The 18,263-nt window shown below is 37.7% G+C and overlaps 1 protein-coding gene across 3 annotated transcripts in view; it reads left to right on the top strand.

Annotated features, from left to right (window-relative positions):
* Nucleotides 1-18,263, top strand: part of RB1 (RB transcriptional corepressor 1) — a 120,354-nt gene that overhangs the window by 59,633 nt on the left and 42,458 nt on the right. For all 3 annotated transcript variants that reach the window (XM_070800086.1, XM_070800084.1, XM_070800085.1), the window contains one exon: nucleotides 712-908. In XM_070800086.1, the coding sequence (XP_070656187.1) occupies nucleotides 712-908 (197 nt within the window). The remainder of the gene's footprint in view (nucleotides 1-711; nucleotides 909-18,263) is intronic.

Here is an 18,263-nt window from a genome sequence, read left to right on the forward strand (position 1 = left end):
CCTTTAAAGACTTAGGAGATTGTAAAATCCCTGAGAAGTACCATTGAGCAGCTTCCACTGATAAGGAAGCACTGCCACATATATATATTCAGTGGTTATGAGACCAAAGGTTAGAACTGAAATCTGCCAGATAAATGGAACAGAGGCACCAATAGGGGTTTTTTAAAATACGATTTTCAACATGTATCATTACTTTGCAAATAATCTTGCGACTGTCAAAAAAGTTTTGTTTGTAAAAAACAAAAGAAAAAAAATTGTCTAAGGATAAAAATATATTACATAACTAATATAACCAAGAAATACACAATTGAAACAGATTTTTCTAACCAAATTATCAAAATCTAAACAATCACTTCCCCTCTTAATCAATGATTAATGAGACAGTTAAAATGGATATGCCAGTGCATTACTGGTTGGATGTTAAACCTGTCCCTGATACAAGTGTAGAATATTTAAACCTTTGAAAATTTGGTATAAGCTATGAGCCTTCTGTCTAAAAGAGACATACATGCATATGCCCTCAGACTTGGGAAGCCTATTTCCTAGGAGTCTGTGGACCCCAGAATAAAAAATTCTGTTTTAAGTAAATTTTTTTTTGTTTAGCCTTTCTACTGTGTTTTAATTTTTTGTTTAATAAAACCTTTGAACTGAAAAATAATGTAATTCAAGACTTTCTGTTTCATTCCTAAGTTATTTTTCTTTCATTTTTAGGAAGTATGTCTCAGAGCCTGGATACTGGAACAGATCTATCCTTCCCATGGATTCTGAATGTATTTAACTTAAAAGCTTTTGATTTTTACAAAGTGATTGAAAGTTTCATCAAAGCAGAAGCCAACCTGACCAGAGAAATGATTAAACATTTAGAACGATGTGAACATCGAATCATGGAGTCCCTTGCCTGGCTCTCAGTAAGTAACTAGTTAAAGATATTCATATGCATATGGATAACAGTTATCTGTTAGTGAGATATATTTGTTAAAATTTACCTCGAGCAAATATGCGATTTAATGAATAATATGATTTCCAAGTAGAGCCCAAGAATCAAGTGGAATATTATCAATAGAATGGTGTCTTTGAGCTCTCCAGACTATCTCATATAGGAATTTATTATGAATTGCTTTTCTTTTTTTTGAATTGCTTTTCTTAAAGCTTGGCACTTCAAAACAAAGCAGAATTCTGTAAAGTATTTGGGAACTTTATTTAAAGTAGGAGTGTCATGTTTGAAAATTTAAGTGTCTGGTCTTAAATTTCAACAGAATAATTAAAAAAAAAATTGACAGGCTATTGAGATGATTTAAAAGAACAGATTTTTATTTCAATTTAATTTGCTTTTTTTTTGGTCCCATCGTTAAAGATAATCTAAAATCTACACTGGTGTAGTTATTGCTTATAGCATTGTATGGACAAAAAGAATATTCTAGGTAGTCTGTTTATAGCATATAAGCTATTGATAAAGCTTTATTTAAATAAAGGTTATATCTCCTATATAGTAATAATAAAACATTTATATGAAGTTCTTCTGTTATGCTCTTTAAATCTTCATAGTTGGGCAATACTTTGTTAATCATCAGGTTTGTAGATTGATATACAGTTGGTTTCTTTTGAAACTGTTGCATGCTAAGCTTACATCTTTTCATTTATTTCAGCATATAGAAATGACAGTGAAAAAATTAAGGCTTTAGTTATATTAGAATCTTAATCTTCATGTAAATGTAGTTTTAAATTTTTTTATATTTTAAAAATGTAATGGCTAAGAGATAACTTGTTTCTTCGTGCTTTTCTTGTATTGCTGTATAGACAGAGTGGATAGAAAAGGAGAGAAGTAGGGGAAGTTGATAGACATTGTATTGCTATGATTGAATTGGCTAAGTCTTTTATACAAAAGCTTCTGCTTTGTTAAAAAAAAAAAAAAGGAGTACTTAGGAGAAAACTCTCAGAATCTGGGGGTTCAATGAAAGTAGCAAAAATAAATACATAGATCAATAAACAAAATAAATAGAGTACTTTTCAGAGGATGCCATGCCCGCTTTTCCTAGAAATTGAAATCAAGACATGACTGTATCATCTGAAAGTGACTATTCTTATTTCTTTTAGAGGACTTTATTTCTATCGATACACATCTGCTATATGCCAAGCATTGAGGTAGATATTGTGAGGATATATAAAAGACATGAGCTCTGAAAATTATGGAGGAAGTAGTAGAAATTTACTGTTGAAAATTGCTTGTGTTCAAGCCTGTTTAGTTCAGTTACTGGTATTCTAGGATTCTAAACAATATTCTTTTATTTTTGAGAATTTTTGGAGGAAAAGTAACATGTACAAAGTCTGGTCAAGGGTACAGTTTTTTAATAATAGAGTAGTGTGGACTTCATAAGCCTCTGAATTTAAATTCTAACTTTGCTATTTCTAGGGGATGAGATTATAGGCTACTTTTGGTTGAATTTTCAAAAAATCAATACAGACTGCTGTTTTAATCATAAACAGAACAGAGTGGTGGTGGGTAACTATGAACATAAGTCATGCCACACAACATAATATGTGAGTCTTTCCTGTGAGAATAATTTAACATTTTAGAGAGTAGGCATACTATAGATAAATTTGAGCTTTCACAGACTGTAGGATTTTTTTCTTTATTGAAGTATAACGTATATACAGAAAAGCATATATCACAAGCTGTAGTACAAAGGATTTTTTACAAATAGAATGTACCCACGTTACTAAATATATAGATCAAGAATCAGAGCAATTGAGCACACCTATGATACCAAAATCCAGATCAAGAATCAGAGCAAACCTGCTTGGTTTTTTGATTCTGTATTACAGTCAGAATCTCTCCTTGAACTGAAGATATTTATGAGAACATACTCACAGGGAAACATCAAGTGAGATACTACTTACTTTATTCATTGGTAATTTAATGAAAGAAAGAACATATTGTATTTTTTTTTTTCTTTACTTTACAATATTGTATTGGTTTTGCCATACATCAACATGAATCCACCATGGGTGTACATGTGTTCCCAATCCTGAACTCCCCTCCCCCTCCCACCTCCCTCCCTGTACCATCCCTCTGGGTCATCCCAGTGGACCAGCCCCAAGCTTCCTGTATCCTACATCAAACATGGACTGGCAATTCGTTTCTTATATGATATTATACATGTTTTAATGCCATTCTCCCAAATCCTCCCCCGACTCCCTCTCCCACAGAGTCCAAAAGACCGTTCTGTACATCTGTGTCTCTTTTGCTGTCTCGCTTACAGGGTTATCGTTACCATCTTTCTAAATTCCATATATACGCGTTAGTATACTGTATTGGTGTTTTTCTTTCTGGCTTACTTCACTCTGTATAATCGGCTCCAGTTTCATCCACCTCATTAGAACTGATTCAAATGTATTCTTTTTAATGGCTGAGTAAAACTCCATTGTGTATATGTACCACAGCTTTCTTATCCATTCATATGCTGATGGACATCTAGGTTGCTTCCATGTCCTGGCTATTATAAACAGTGCTGTGATGAACATTGGGGTACACGTGTCTCTTTCAATTCCGGTTTCCTCGGTGTGTATGCCCAGCAGTGGGATTGCTGGGTCGTATGGCAGTTCTATTTCCAGTTTTTTAAGGAATCTCCACACTGTTCTCCATAGTGGCTGTACTAGTTTGCATTCCCACCGACAGTGTAAGAGGGTTCCCTTTTCTCCACATCCTCTCCAGCATTTATTGCTTGTAGACTTTTGGATCGCAGCCATTCTGACTGTTGTGAAATGGTACCTCATTGTGGTTTTGATTTGCATTTCTCTGATAATGAGTGATGTTGAGCATCTTTTATGTGTTTATTAGTCATCTGTATGTCTTCTTTGGAGAAATGTCTATTTAGTTCTTTGGCCCATTTTTTGATTGGGTCGTTTATTTTTCTGGAATTGAGCTGCAGGAGTTGTATTTTGAATGGGGAAAGGGTTGAGTACCTTTACTGCACAGTCTTGAGAAATACTAAATCAAGAACAGAATAACTTTAAGAAGGCATAAGCACACTTCTGTTTTTTTTTAATCCCAGAGAGATTAACAGGTGATATATGAATATAAAATGCTAAACAATCTATTGAAAAACCTAGTGAAATCTTGTCCTCTGGAAATCTGGAAGATTAGTTGTGGTTTAAAATGAACCATGCCTAAGGATTGGACCAAAAGACTTACAGACGTTTAGGCCTCTTAAATCTGTTAAGCAGTTTATCATGCCAGTAGATGATGAGGTGAGATTTGGATATTTTACTTTCAATATATTCAGACTGTGTTGGATTTTTTTTCAGTAAAATCTTTGTCAACCAAAATAGACCAGGTAGTTTATTCTCTAAATGGTCTTTTTTGTGGACTTCTGTGGATTTTTCCTCTTGATCTACCCACTTCTGTGGCTACCTTAATACTGTTTCTCTCACAGCCACCAGAGAAATTTTTTTATAAATGCAGAACAACTCTCATGATGCTAATGCCTCAGATGAAAAATCTTTTGTAGGGGACCTGTGCCTCTGGTAATATGGAGGGAGACCATACCATATGACTCCTCACAAAAAAATACAACTATAAAACCTGTACACACTCAGTTGTGCCTGACTCTTTGAGACCCCATGGACTGTAGCCTACCAGGCTCCTCTGTCCATTAGATTTTCCAGACAAAATACTGGAGTGAGTTGCCATTTTCTTCTTCAGGGGATCTTCCTGACCCAGGGTTCAAACCCACAGCTTCTGTGTCTCCTGATTTGCAGGCCGATTCTCTTCCACTGAGCTACCAAAGGAATTACCTGAAGTCACTGACCTTTTAGAGCAAACAGCCTAGTTAAGAAATGGAGTAGGGGTGCTGTGGGCCTGGGTAGGAAGCTTTTAGCCTGGGGCTGGGAGGTATAGGGGGAAACAAAATGGCTGCCTGAGGAGGCCTTACAAATAGCTGTGAAAGAAGAGAGGCAAAGCAAAGGAGAAAAGGAAAGATATACCCATTTGAATGCAGAGTTCCAAAGAATAGCAAGGAGAGATAAGAAAGCCTGCCTCAGCGATCAGTGCAAAGAAATAGAGGAAAACAACAGAATGGGAAAGACTAGAGATCTCTTCAAGAAAATTAGAGATACCAAGGGAACATTTCATGCAAAGATGGGCTCAATAAAGGACAGAAATGGTAGGGACCTAACAGAAGCAGAAGTTATTAAGAAGAGGTGGCAAGAATACACAGAAGAACTGTACAAAAAAGATCTTCACGACCCAGATAATCACAAAGATGTGATCACTCACACTTAGCTAGAGCCGGACATCCTGGAATGTGAAACCAGGTGGGCCTTAGGAAACATCACTATGAACAAAGCTAGTGGAAGTGATGGAATTCCAGTTAAGCTATTCCAAATCCTAAAAGATGATGCTGTGAAAGTGCTGCACGCAATATGTCAGCAAATTTGGAAAACTCAGCAGTGGCCATAGGACTGGAAAAGGTCAGTTTTCATTCCAATCCCAGAGAAAGGCAATGCCAAAGAATGCTCAAACTACCGCACAATTGCACTCACCTCACATGCTAGTAAAGTAATGCTCAAAATTCTCCAAGCCAGGCTTCAGCAATAAGTGACCTGTGAACTTCCAGATGTTCAAGCTGGTTTTAGAAAAGGCAGAGGAACCAGAGATCAAATTGCCAACATCTGCTGGATCATTGAAAAAGCAAGAGAGTTCCAGAAAAACATCTATTTCTGCTTCATTGACTATGCCAAAGCCTTTGACTGTGTGGATCACAACAAACTGTGGAAAATTCTGAAAGAGATGGGAATACCAGACCACCTGACCTGCCTCTTGAGAAACCTGTAAGCAGGTCAGGAAGCAACAGTTAGAACTGGACATGGAACAACAGACTGGTTCCAAATAGGAAAAGGAGTACATCAAGGCTGTATATTGTCACCCTGCTTATTTAACTTATATGCAGAGTACATCATGAAAAATGCTAAGCTGGAGGAAGCACAAGCTGGAATCAAGATTGCCAGGAGGAATATCAATAACCTCAGATATGCAGATGATACCACCCTTATGGCAGAAAGTGAAGAAGAACTAAATAGCCTCTTGATGAAAGTGAAAGAGGAGAGTGAAAAAGTTGCCTTAAAGCTCAACATTCAGAAAACTAAGATCATGGCATCCGGTCCCATCACTTCATGGCAAATAGATGGGGAAACAGTGGCTGACTTTATTTTTCTTGGCTCCAAAATCACTGCGGATGGTGATTGCAGCCATGAAATTAAAAGACGCTTACTCCTTGGAAGAAAAGTTAAGACCAACCTAGCCAGCATATTAAAAAGCAGAGACATTACTTTGCCAACAAAAGTCTGTCTAGTCAAGGCTATGGTTTTTCCAGGGGTCATGTATGGATGTGAGAGTCAGACTATAAAGAAAGCTGAGCACTGAAGAATTGATGCTTTTGAACTGTGGTGTTGGAGAAGACTCTTGAGAGTCCCTTGGACTGCAAGGAGATCCAACCAGTCCATTCTAAAGGAGATCAGTCCTGGGTGTTCATTTGAGGGACTGATGCTGAAGCTCCAATACTTTGGCCACCTGATGCGAAGAGCTGACTCATTTGAAAAGACCTTGATGCTGGGAAAGATTGAGGGCAGGAGGAGACGATAGAGGATAAGATGGTTGGATGGCAGCACCGACACAATGGACATAGGTTTGGGTGAACTCCGGGAGTTGGTGATGGACAGGGAGGCCTGGCATGCTGTGGTTCATGGGGTCACAAAGAGTCGGAAAGGACTGAGTGACTGAACTGAACTTAACTGAGTGCCAGTGGGAAAATCTCAGGCTTTCTGACTAGGGAAACTGGAAAATTGAAACAACCATGGACTGTTGGCTGCCAGGCTCCCCTGTCCATGGAATTCTCCAGGCAAAGTTACTGGTGTGGGTTGCCATTCCTTTCTCTGGGGGATCTTCCTGACCCAGACATTGAACCCAGCTCTCCTGAATTGCAGGCAGATTCTTTACTGACTGAGCAACCAGGAAGCCTGTCTTAAAGTGGCTTTAGTGAAAGGCAAAAGATGTGACTTGAAACAGAAGCTGCTGGTGAATAAACAGTTTACAGCTCAAGTTCAGTAAAAATAATCACCTGCTTTAAGACAAAGAAACAAAATATACTCATTTGATAAAAATAGCAGAATCCAGAATCTTTACAACTTAAACATTTACAGTGTTCAGGATACAGTTCTATAATTACCCAGCATACAAAGAGGGTCAAAGGAATCAAATGTATGTTTTTAGTGTGGGAATTTTAAGTAATTATTTGATGCCTGCAAGGCTCTCTTTTAGAAGCTTTGTCTCTTCCTTTTTTCTTATCAGCAGTTTAAAGTGTGGTCTGTGATCCCCTGGTGATCCCGGAAAACATTTTAGGCGATCTGGAATGTGAAAGCTATTCTCATATTACTGTTAAGATATTATATCTTTTTTTCACTCTGTTGACGTTTATGCCAATGACATTAATTGCAAAACTTTTGGAACCTTTGCACCGGATTAGAGCAGTAGCATCAAAGTGTTTGTGGGTTTTGTTTTTTTTTTTCCCAGCTTTTTATTTTGTGTTTGGGTATAGCTGATTAACCATGTTGTGGTAGTTTCTGGAGAACAGCGAAGGGGTTCTGGTGATCAGCCACATATATACTTGTATCCATTCTGCCCCCAAGTCCCCTCCCCTCCAGGCTTGTGGTCACTGTATTCTTCACCACCACAAACTCTCAGTTAAAAAGAACAAAGCAAAACATGCCTGTTATCATTTAAAAACATCAATGATGAGCCAGTTAAAAGTATTTATTTTATATAATCTCTATTCTCAAGTACAGTGTGGTTGAAAGCAACTAACAATAAATGTTGCCAATGATAAGTTTTGAGTTCTCAAGGGAAAATTAGAATTTTGATAATCTTGTATTCACTGTAAGCAGAATAGCTTCCCAATACATCAAAGACTTTTCTGTAGTATTAGTACATGTGATTGTTTAACATTACATAAAGAGATTCATCAGCACTGTAAGATCTATGTAATTCAGTGAACTGTTATTTCCAAATGACCAGTGCATCATGCTATAAAATCATTCATGAGTAAGAAGTTTCTTCAGAGTTTAAGGTCTTTGATAGATAGATCAATGGTTTTTAAGGTCTCAGAAGGTGGTTTAATTCATGAATTAAAATTCATGAAACTTAAAAATTCAATGAAAACTAAAATTCATGAAAATTGCTTCCAATTTCACATTGCAATTAACCTTTAAGAAACTACTGCTTGTTGAGTTTTAGGGTAGTGTCAAAAAAGAGTATCCCTTATTATCTGAAAAGTCTATTAAAATACTCCTTCTTTTTTCAACTACATATTGTGTGAGGCCAGATATTCTTATACTTCGAACAGACAACACATTTCAGTGAAGCAAATACAGAAGCAGCTGTGAGAATTCAGGTCTCTTCTATAGGCTAGGTATTAAAGGGATTTGCAGGATTGTAACCTCTTGCCACTGTTGTAATTTTTTGTTTATTTAGGGAAGTAGAGTTAGGCTTCATGAAAATGTTAGCTCTGTTAACACATAGACAGCTTCAGTTCACTTCAGGTCAGTCGCTCAGGCGCATCTGACTCTGCAGCACTGGACTGCAGCACTCCAGGCCTCCCTGTCCATCACCAATTCCTAGAGCTTACTCAAACTCATGTCCATAGCAAGCTTATTTTGGTTATTTCAGATAAATTGCATTCTTAAATTTTTTCAGTTTTAATTACACTTGAGTTCAGTTCCGTCGCTCAGTTGTGTCCGACTCTTTGTGACCCCATGAATCGCAGCACGCCGGGCCTCCCTGTCCATCACCAACTCCCGGAGTTCACCCAAACTCATGTCCATCGAGTTGGTGATGTATCAGCCATCTCATCCTCTGTCACTCCCTTCTCCTCCTACCCTCAAATCCCTCCCAGCATCAGGGTCTTTTCCAATGAGTCAACTCTTCGCATGAGGTGGCCAAAGTACTGGAGTTTCAGCTTCAGCATCAGTCCTTCCAATGAACATCCAGGACTGATCTCCTTTAGGATGGACTAGTTGGATCTCCTTGCAGTCCAAGGGACTCTCAAGAGTCTTCTCCAACACCACAGTTCAAAAGCATCAATTCTTCGGTGCTCAGCTTTCTTTATAGTCCAACTCTCACATCCATACATGACCACTGGAAAAACCATAGCCTTGACTAGACGAACCTTTGTTGGCAAAATAATGTCTCTGCTTTTTAATATGCTGGCTAGGTTGGTCATAACTTTTCTTCCAAGGAGTAAGTGTCTTTTAATTTCATGGCTGCAGTCACTATCTGCAGTGATTTTAGAGCCCCCAAAATAAAGTCTGACACTGTTTCCACTGTTTCCCCATCTATTTCCCATGAGGTGATGGGACCAGATCCCATCATCTTAGTTTTCTTAATTAACTTTAAATTAAGATTTAATTATTAGCACAGTAATATTGCATGTGTACTAAGTCATTTCAGTGGTGTCCAACATTTTGTGACTCTATGGACTGTAATCCGCCAGGCTCTTCTGTCCCAGGGGTTCTCAAATATTGATAGACACACTCACATGAACAAAAACTTTTGGGTCCTCAATAATTTAAGAATGTTACAAGATGCTGAGTCCAAAATATTTTGAGAATACTTTCCTTATATTCTCTTCTCGATTCTGACTTCTGTTTACTATTACTCACACATCCATGTTTGTCTCTGCCTGTCTCTGAGTCTTTGTTTACTTCATAGGCTCCACCCGAAATGCTTTCCCCTTTTTATTTACCACATTTTCAGGTCTACTTCCACTTTGCCTTTTGAGACCATCCTAAGTCTATAGTCATTCTTTTCTCCTTTGCAGTCTTACAGTGTTGATCAGTACTACTTCCTGGTCATTTATAAACTTCGTATCTTATTACATGTGTGTGTTTCATTTTAAATGAGTTAATGTATGGGAAAAGCACTTGGAACAGCATCTCTGGCTTTGTATTATAAAATATGGCAGTTAATTACAGGAGTGAGAATGAAGGACAGAGAAAGGGTCAACTTATGACATTAAGTTAGTGTCATTCATTAAAGATAGCTGGAATTGAATGAGATTTCCTTAGGAGGTGAAATTTGATTATGTTGAGTTTGAATTGCCTGTAGATCATCAAGTAAAGGTGTCAAGAGGCAGTTGGGTATGTTTGGAGTTTAGGAAAGAAATTCTAGGCCAGGAACAGAAACCTGAGAGCTGCTGGCACATATATAATAACAGACATTACCACCTTTTATTGACAATTTATCTTGTGTCGCCCACACTATGGTGAGTACTTATCATCTCATTTGACTTTTATAATAATCCATGAGGTATTATTATTCTAAATGAGGGAAATAATGCTCAGAGAAGTTTAATAACTTGCCCTAAACCATATAAGCTAAACAGCGGAGCTTAGGGCTCGAACACAGGTCTCTCTGGCTCCAAAACTATAAATCCCTGTGTTTTACCAAATGACTAAAGTTTAGGAAATAGAATAAGGTCACTTAACAGGAGAGTGTAGTACAAAAAGAGAACGTAATTTAGGACAGAATCCTAAGGAGCACCAACAGTTAAGGGATAGACAGAAAGCAGAAGCCTACAAAAGAGATCAAATCCAGGAATCCTCCTGTCACTAAGGAGAAATATCAGAAGTGGTGTCATAAAGAGAGAATGAAAAGGTCTGAGTGCTTGCTATTTCCAATACTGTGGGAGAAGTCAGTAGCAACTGAAGAGTGGCTATTAGTTTTGGCAACAAGGAAGCCACTGGTAAAGGTAGCAAGGACTGTCAGAAGAAGTGATGTGGGAGCAGGAGTAGATCTCAGTGGAATTTGGCTGAGGTATGAGTGAGAGATAACGTGGAGACAGTGGTTATAAATAGTTTCTACCTGTTTTAACTGTAAAGGAAAGTAAAGGTATAGCTGGAGGTATGTGAGGCAGCGGGATAATTATTTTTCAAGATGGGAAAGGAAGGATTAAATGTTGATAGAAACAAGTTATCTATTGCTGAATGGCACATTAGTGGCTTAAAACAATTATTTTATTTTGCTTATGATTCTGTGGGTCAGGAATCTGGGAAGAGCTAGACTGGACAGTTCCTCCCAGACCATGCGGAGTCAGCTGGTGTCTGGGGCAAGATTCACTACTAAAATGTTTCTTAGAAGTCTAGTACCTTGCTTCTGCCTGGTATGTGCTGACCTCTCCCTCCCTTTCTTTTTTTTCCCCTCCTCATCTTATCCTCCTGAGTTCTCATATGAGAAATGGTGCATCTCATAGCATTTGACTGAAGTGACTTAGCAGCAGCAGCTTAGCATTTTTGGTTTTAAAGTAGTTGCCCTTCTTACAGAGCAGCTCTTTATCTCTAGTTTTAAGTAATTTGATTAAGATGTGCCTTAATTCAGTTTTTTTCCTGTTTCTCTTGCTTGGTGTTCTACTTTGAAATGTGGGCTTATAGATTTCATCAAATCTGGGGCTGTTATTTTCTCAAAATGTTTTTGTTGACTCCTCTCACCCCTTCTGCAGGGATTCTGGTCACACATATATCAGGTCACTTAAAATTGTTCCATTGCTCCCTGATGCTCTGGTTGTTGTCCCAAATGTTTTGTTTCTGTTTCACTTGAAATTGTTTCTGTTACACCTATATCTTCATTAATTTTTTTCTTCTGAAATGTCTTATTTGCTATTAATTCCATCTATTCTGCTTTTAATCTTAGGTATTAGATTTTTCATCTCTAGACTCTGATTTGAATCCTTTTCTAAATCGTTCATATGTCTTTTCAGCATGTCTGTGCTTTCCTTTACATTTAACATCTGGAATATAGTTATAATAATAATTTTAAAGTCCCTGTCCACTAATTCTTACATCTATGTCTTTTTAGTACTGTCTATTGACTGATACTTCTCTTTTGAATGGTCTTTTTTTTTTGGCTGCTTGGTAACTTTTTATCGGATGTCAGGCCTTGTGAATTTTACCTTAGTGGTCCTGGATATTTTCATATTCCTTTCACTATTCTTGTGTCTTGGGACACAGTGTAGTTACTTGGGAGTGTGTGATCCTTTAAAGGCTTTTCTTGTTTCTAGACAAAGCCAGTCTTTAATCTTATGACTAATTTTTCCCCCCACTCTTGAGGCAGTCCCCTTCTAGATGCTCTACCTGATGTCTCATACATTACAAGGTTTTTCCAGACTGGCTGGTGGAAATCAGAACTCTCCTTGGCCCTGGTACAGCTCCTGGAGTGGTTCTGCTTCTTCCCGTGCTTCTTTTCCTGGCCTCCAGTAGTTTGCATGCGTTGATCAGGACTGGGGTAAAGACCGAGAGTAACTCTCTGCAGACTCCTGGAGCACTCTCTTTGCAACTCTCTCTTTTCTGTGTAAGTCTCTCCTCTGCTACTCTGTCCTGCTAATTTTCCTAATTTCTCTGTCTTGAATTCTCAATTCTGTTTCTTCAAGCAGGGAGACCACTGAGTTCTATTTCCGTTTCTCCTCCCTGACTTGTAACCTGGGAACTCTCTCCAGGCAAAGGTGGAGCTTAAGCATTTGCTTCCCCCCACCCCAGGAATTACTGTCTTATACTGCTTGTCCTATTACTAGCCTGTACTCAGTGTCTGAAAACTATTATTTATGTTGTTTGATTTTGTAGTTAAGACAGATCTGGTCTCTGTTCCTTTATCACAGCCAAAAGAGTTATGTATAGTATTTAGTGATTGATAAAGATTTTTGAATATGTATACTTAAAGAATATTTAGGGTTTCATTTCTATTTTCCTGTATTAAATGCATCATATCTTCTGAATAATAGTATTTCAGAGGATACTTATTGTACGGAGAATGTAGAAGTATTAGTAATTAATTGTTGTATTAAATTTTAATAAGTCATAAGAAAGCTGAGCCTCCTCTAAATGTTGTCAAATATAGCTGACTCATTAAATTGGATTCTATTTTTTTTTTTTTTTTTTTGTAGTCACTACACATCAGCAAGTTTCTTCATTCAGTTTCAAAAATATTGGACCAGAGCACTTTTATATAAGAAAAGATCAAAAATGTTTCCTTTTTTATTATTTTTCCAAAATTTAAATGAAGGTCTCTTTTATACATCAGTGCAGTTGCAATGAATAGCTTTTATTTTTAGAGTCCTGATTTAATGACACACTTGTAAACAAATTTTTAAGCTTCTTTGGTATTCTTTTGAAATGTCAAACTTGACAGGAAATGAACACAAAAGGGAGAAAAGCCTGTGGCTCTGAAAAAGCCAAAAAGGATATCTGTTGTGTATTTGGATGGTAGATCATTAACCTCTGGTGCACTTTGCACAATGGTTTTAGTATTTACCATTAGACGTTAGTTTTTTTCAACAGTTATATTTTACGAAGAGCAATGTCTCAGGAAGGCAAATGAATTGTAAGATAATGATTAAGCTGTATTTAACACTTAAAAAAATAAGGATGGTGAGGTAATATGATGTCATATACTATATTTATATAGCAACCATGCTACTATAATGAAAAATGCTTTATGTTGGGTTTTTTAAAAGCTCCTCATGAGTTTTTTTAAGTAAGCATATATTTATCTTTTTTCCAGTAAAACATTTTAGTTTTTAAAAATCTGATTCTTTCTGAAAACATCACTGTGGTTTTATAATGTTTCTCATTCTGACCCAGCATACTCCTAATTTCTTGCCCTTAATTCCCTTGTTTAAGTAGGCGCTTTCAAGTGATTTAGAATATTTGACTTTACCTTTCAAAGCTAAAATTATTTTGTTCTACATACACCTTTGCTTCCCAATATTTGTATTTTTACATTTTACTTTTCAAGTCATCGAGGCTTGAATACTGAACATTTTTTCTTATTTTTCTCTGTAGTTTTATAGTCTTAATATAAAATGTTGTTCAGTCGCCAAGTCGTGTGCAACTCTTTGCGACTCCATGGACTGCAGCACGTCAGGCTTTCCTGTCCCTCACCGTCTCTTGGAGTTTGCCCAAGTTCATGTCCATTGAATCAGTGATACCATCCAACCATCTCATTCTCTTGCCCTCTTCTCCTTCTGCCATCAGTTTTTCCCAGCATCAGGGTCTTTTCCAGTGAGTCAACTGTTTACATCAGGTGGCCCGAGTATTGGAGCTTTAACTTCAGCATCTTTCCTTCCATAAGATTATTCACGGTTGATTTCCTTTAGAATTGACTGGTTTGATTTTGCTTTCCAAGGGACTCTCAAGAGTCTTCTCTAAGAAGTTCTCTAACCCCACAGTTCAAAAGCATCAGTTAAAGTTGATCAGTAATTATAAATACAAAAACCAAAAAAAAAAAAAAAAAAAAAAAAAACACCACATGTCGTTATTTATTTAGTATGTTAAATATCTATTTTCATTTATGTTTTCCTAGATCATATCATTACCTTCTTACCTTGACCATGCTATTATAGACTCCTGCCTGGTCTCCCAGCTTTGGTACTACCCTGCATTCTATAGTTTGGTGCTGAGTGAATATTCTTAAATGCTTTTTCATGCAATATTCCTGTTCAGAAACCCACAGTAGCTCCCCATTGCCATTAGATAAATGCAGCCTCTTTACTCTGGTTGTGATAATTGGACCCTGCTCTGCTGCTGCTGCTGCTGCTGCTAAGTTGTGTCAGTCATATCCAACTCTGCCACCCCATAGACGGCAGCCCACCAGGCTCCCCTGTCCCTGGGATTCTCCAGGCAAGAACACTGGAGTGGGTTGCCATTTCCTTCTCCAATGCATGAAAGTGAAAAGTCAAAGTCAAGTCACTCAGTCATGTCCGACTTTTAGCGACCCCATGGACTGCAGCCTATTAGGCTCCTCTGTCCATGGGATTTTCCAGGCAAGAGTACTGGAGTGGGTCGCCAGTGCCTGCTCTGGACCCTGCTCTAGCCTTCTGCTATTCTTCAAGCACTCCCTATGTTTATTGTTGTTTTGGTTTGTTTTTCTTATTTTTTTTAATTGGAGTATCCTTCCTTTGCAACATGGTGAAACACTGTGTTCAGAGAATTCTTTGGTCTCTGGAGCAAACCACTTTGACATAGTGAGAGTGAGTATGGCCTAATGTGGGAATCAGAAGACCTGACATTTAGAGCCCACCTCTTCCACGTGTAAGTTAATGTCTTTGTCTTAGATTCTTGCTTTGTAAATTGAGACAGACCAAAAAGATTTTAGTATTTCTAGCTCAAATATTTTATGATTCTACAAAACTATGTAAATGTTGAGAATTAGTTGCCACTGCTGAAGCTGTGCCACTACTTTAGATTGCTTCACAATGTGTAAAATGTTGAAGAAACATTTTTCAAAAAAGGATAACAGAGAGGTCTCATTTCCCTGCTCTCCTTTACCTCAGTTTTTCCCAATTCTCTTTGGATCATATCTGGTATTTGTATATCAGTTATTTGAAAGGAATTATACTTTCCCCAGCGAAGTGTCTAATGACATGGGAAATAGCCCCTACCCTTAAAGAGGCTTGGAACCTATAGGAAAGTAAATCATTGTGATATACTGTGAAATAAGATAAGCCATGAGGGTCAAAGGAGGGAGTGATCAATTGTAAGTGGCTGGGAAAAAACTTAAACTGGGTGTGGAAATGTGGAAAGATATTTGGGGGAAAATTATGAACCACATTGGCAATGGTACATGAGTCTTGATTTAAGACTAGTAAATTAGTCTCAAAAGTCTGTTTTTAATCCTTTAAAAGTGAAGAGCTAGCTCTCTTGGTAAATGAGATATTGTACAAAAGATATTGTACAAAAGATATTATACAAGATAATTTTGTTGTTGTTCAATCGCTAAGTCGTGTCTGACTCTTTGCAACCCCATGGATTGCAGCACACCAAGCTTCTCTGTCCTTCACTATCTCCTGGAGTTTGCATAGATTCATGTCCATTGAGTCAGTGATGCCATCCAGCCATCTCATCCTCTGTTGCTCCCTTCTCCTTGTGCCCTCAATCTTTCCCAGCATCAGGGTCTTTTCCAGTGAGTCAGTTCTTCCAGTCAGGTGGCCGAAGTAGAGTTCAACTTTAGCATTAGTCCTTCCAATGAATATTCAGGGTTCAATTTTTTTTATGCACTACTTTAGAATATATGTGTGTATATGTGTGCATGTGTGTAAACACACAGGTTTTTTGAGGGAAATAATTTTGAAAGAGAATATATATGCTTTCTTGTCTTCTTCTTCTTTAGCTAGGGACATCATTATAGACATTACTGTATTATTCATGGGTGAGAGTGCCATTTGCTTCTGGAAAATTTTGTGCTCTTTACCCAGTGTTTTAATTTTTTTTTTCCTGCCTTCCCCCTCCCTTTCCTTGTGAATTATTCTGTATTTCTCACAATTTCAGATTCTGTCAATCCGTAATGCCTGTTTTCTCTAACTTGCTCTCCTGAGCTAATTAAATCAGTATGTCCTATTGTAAATGCCCTTTGTGCTTTTGAGTTTTTGGCACAGTTGATATTGATAAAGTTCTTTTCTTCCTTCCAGGCGGAGGATTATTTTCTTAGGAGTATTTTTCAAACTTTACTATGCATGGAGGTCTTATTAAAATAAATTTTCTTATCACGTGGTTCTAGGGCAGGACTTGAGATTCAGCATTTCTTACAGGCCCCCAGGTGGTTCTGATGTTGCTAGCCCGTGGACCACTCTTTAGAGTGGCCAAATCCTAGTTGACTTTACATGATTTTGACTTTAAAGTGAAGTGCTCTGTTGGTTCTTTACACTGAGTCCACAAAGTAGGTATAGGCGTGAGTCTAATTTCCCATATGAGGAGGAACCTAGGAATCTGTGTCCCAGCTAGCAGCTCATTAGCCGTAGATGGAAGGCAGCTAATACTCCTTAACTAGTTGCAGTGCGCTGTGCACCAAAAGTGTTTGTCTAATTTAATTGTCATAATAATCCTGTGATGTTGTTAATACTGTTTTCGTTTTTCAAAAGTGGAAGCAGGCTCAGGAAGGTTAAGCAGTTTGTCTAGAGTCACCCACTTGGCATATGAACCCAGATTGGTTTGATTCCAAATTCCATGTTAGTCTAGTAAAGTTCTCCTTTCATTGTACCACATTATTTCTGTTTATTCATTCACACTGTTTTTATTACCACTGTAGCATGTAGTCCAGCATGCTGCTGCTGCTGCTGCTGCTGCTGTGTCGCTTCAGTCGTGTCCGACTCTGTGCGACCCCGTAGACAGCAGCCCACCAGGCTCCCCATCCCTGGGATTCTCCAGGCAAGAACACTGGAGTGGGTTGCCATTTCCTTCTCCAGTGCATGAAAGTGAAAAGTCAAAGTAAAGTCGCTCAGTCGTGTCCGACTCTTCATGACCCCATGGACTGCAGCCTACCAGGCTCAGAGCTCTGTCCATGGGATTTTCCAGGCAAGAGTACTAGAGTGGGGTGCCATTGCCTTCTCCGTAGTCCAGCATAGGAGACAGTATAAAATTTTATTCTAAATGAAAAAAATAGCATGTACGTTTTTTATCTCGAGTAACAAGGTGGACTGTTTTGCCCTGGAGCTAGTCGGTACTGGAAACGGGAGAAAATGCAGCCCTTTGTGAGGCCCTCCTTTGTGTGGTGTGCTGTCGCTGTTGATCTACTAGATTCCCCAGGAAGAAAAGATTAGAAGACTTCACAAAAGGAGAAAACGAGATTCTAAAAGAAGTTACTAGTGCATCTGTATGTTCCATTTATGTAACTCTCTGAATGATATTTTAGTATAGTAATATAAGTATTTTTTAAATCTGTAGTTATATATATAGTTTAGGGTTGAGAAAATTAAATATTTGAATCAACTCTCAGGGAGATTGAAGGGAAGGGTGAGAGTGAGGTGAAATGGAAAACTAGATCTCTTTATAGATTGAAATGTTAAAACTGAGTTCTTTCTGAGTTTTAAACGAAAAATTTCAGGTATGCCTAACATCTTCTGTAAGAATGAAAAAATGTAAAGTCCAAGAATGAAAAATAAAGGAAGGCAATATCTTAGAAATAAAATTTTTGATAGAGACCTTGTGTTCTACTAGTGAAGTAGTCTAGAGAGAAGTTAAAAAAAATACAAATATACAGAAAAAGCACAAAAATAAGGATAGTAGCTTAGTTCATATGAACAATTATCCACTGAAATTCGAATAAATTATTGCTTTATAAAGCTCTAAGATATAAGTAAGCTCAATTTAATAAAATAACTCTTCTTTATAATTGAACCATTGAAGAAGCAGTGAGGCATTAAATGGTTTATTTATGTGGTTCTTCATAT

Source organism: Bos indicus, chromosome 12 (genome assembly GCF_029378745.1).
Source record: "Bos indicus isolate NIAB-ARS_2022 breed Sahiwal x Tharparkar chromosome 12, NIAB-ARS_B.indTharparkar_mat_pri_1.0, whole genome shotgun sequence".
Taxonomy (NCBI): Eukaryota; Metazoa; Chordata; class Mammalia; order Artiodactyla; family Bovidae; genus Bos; species Bos indicus.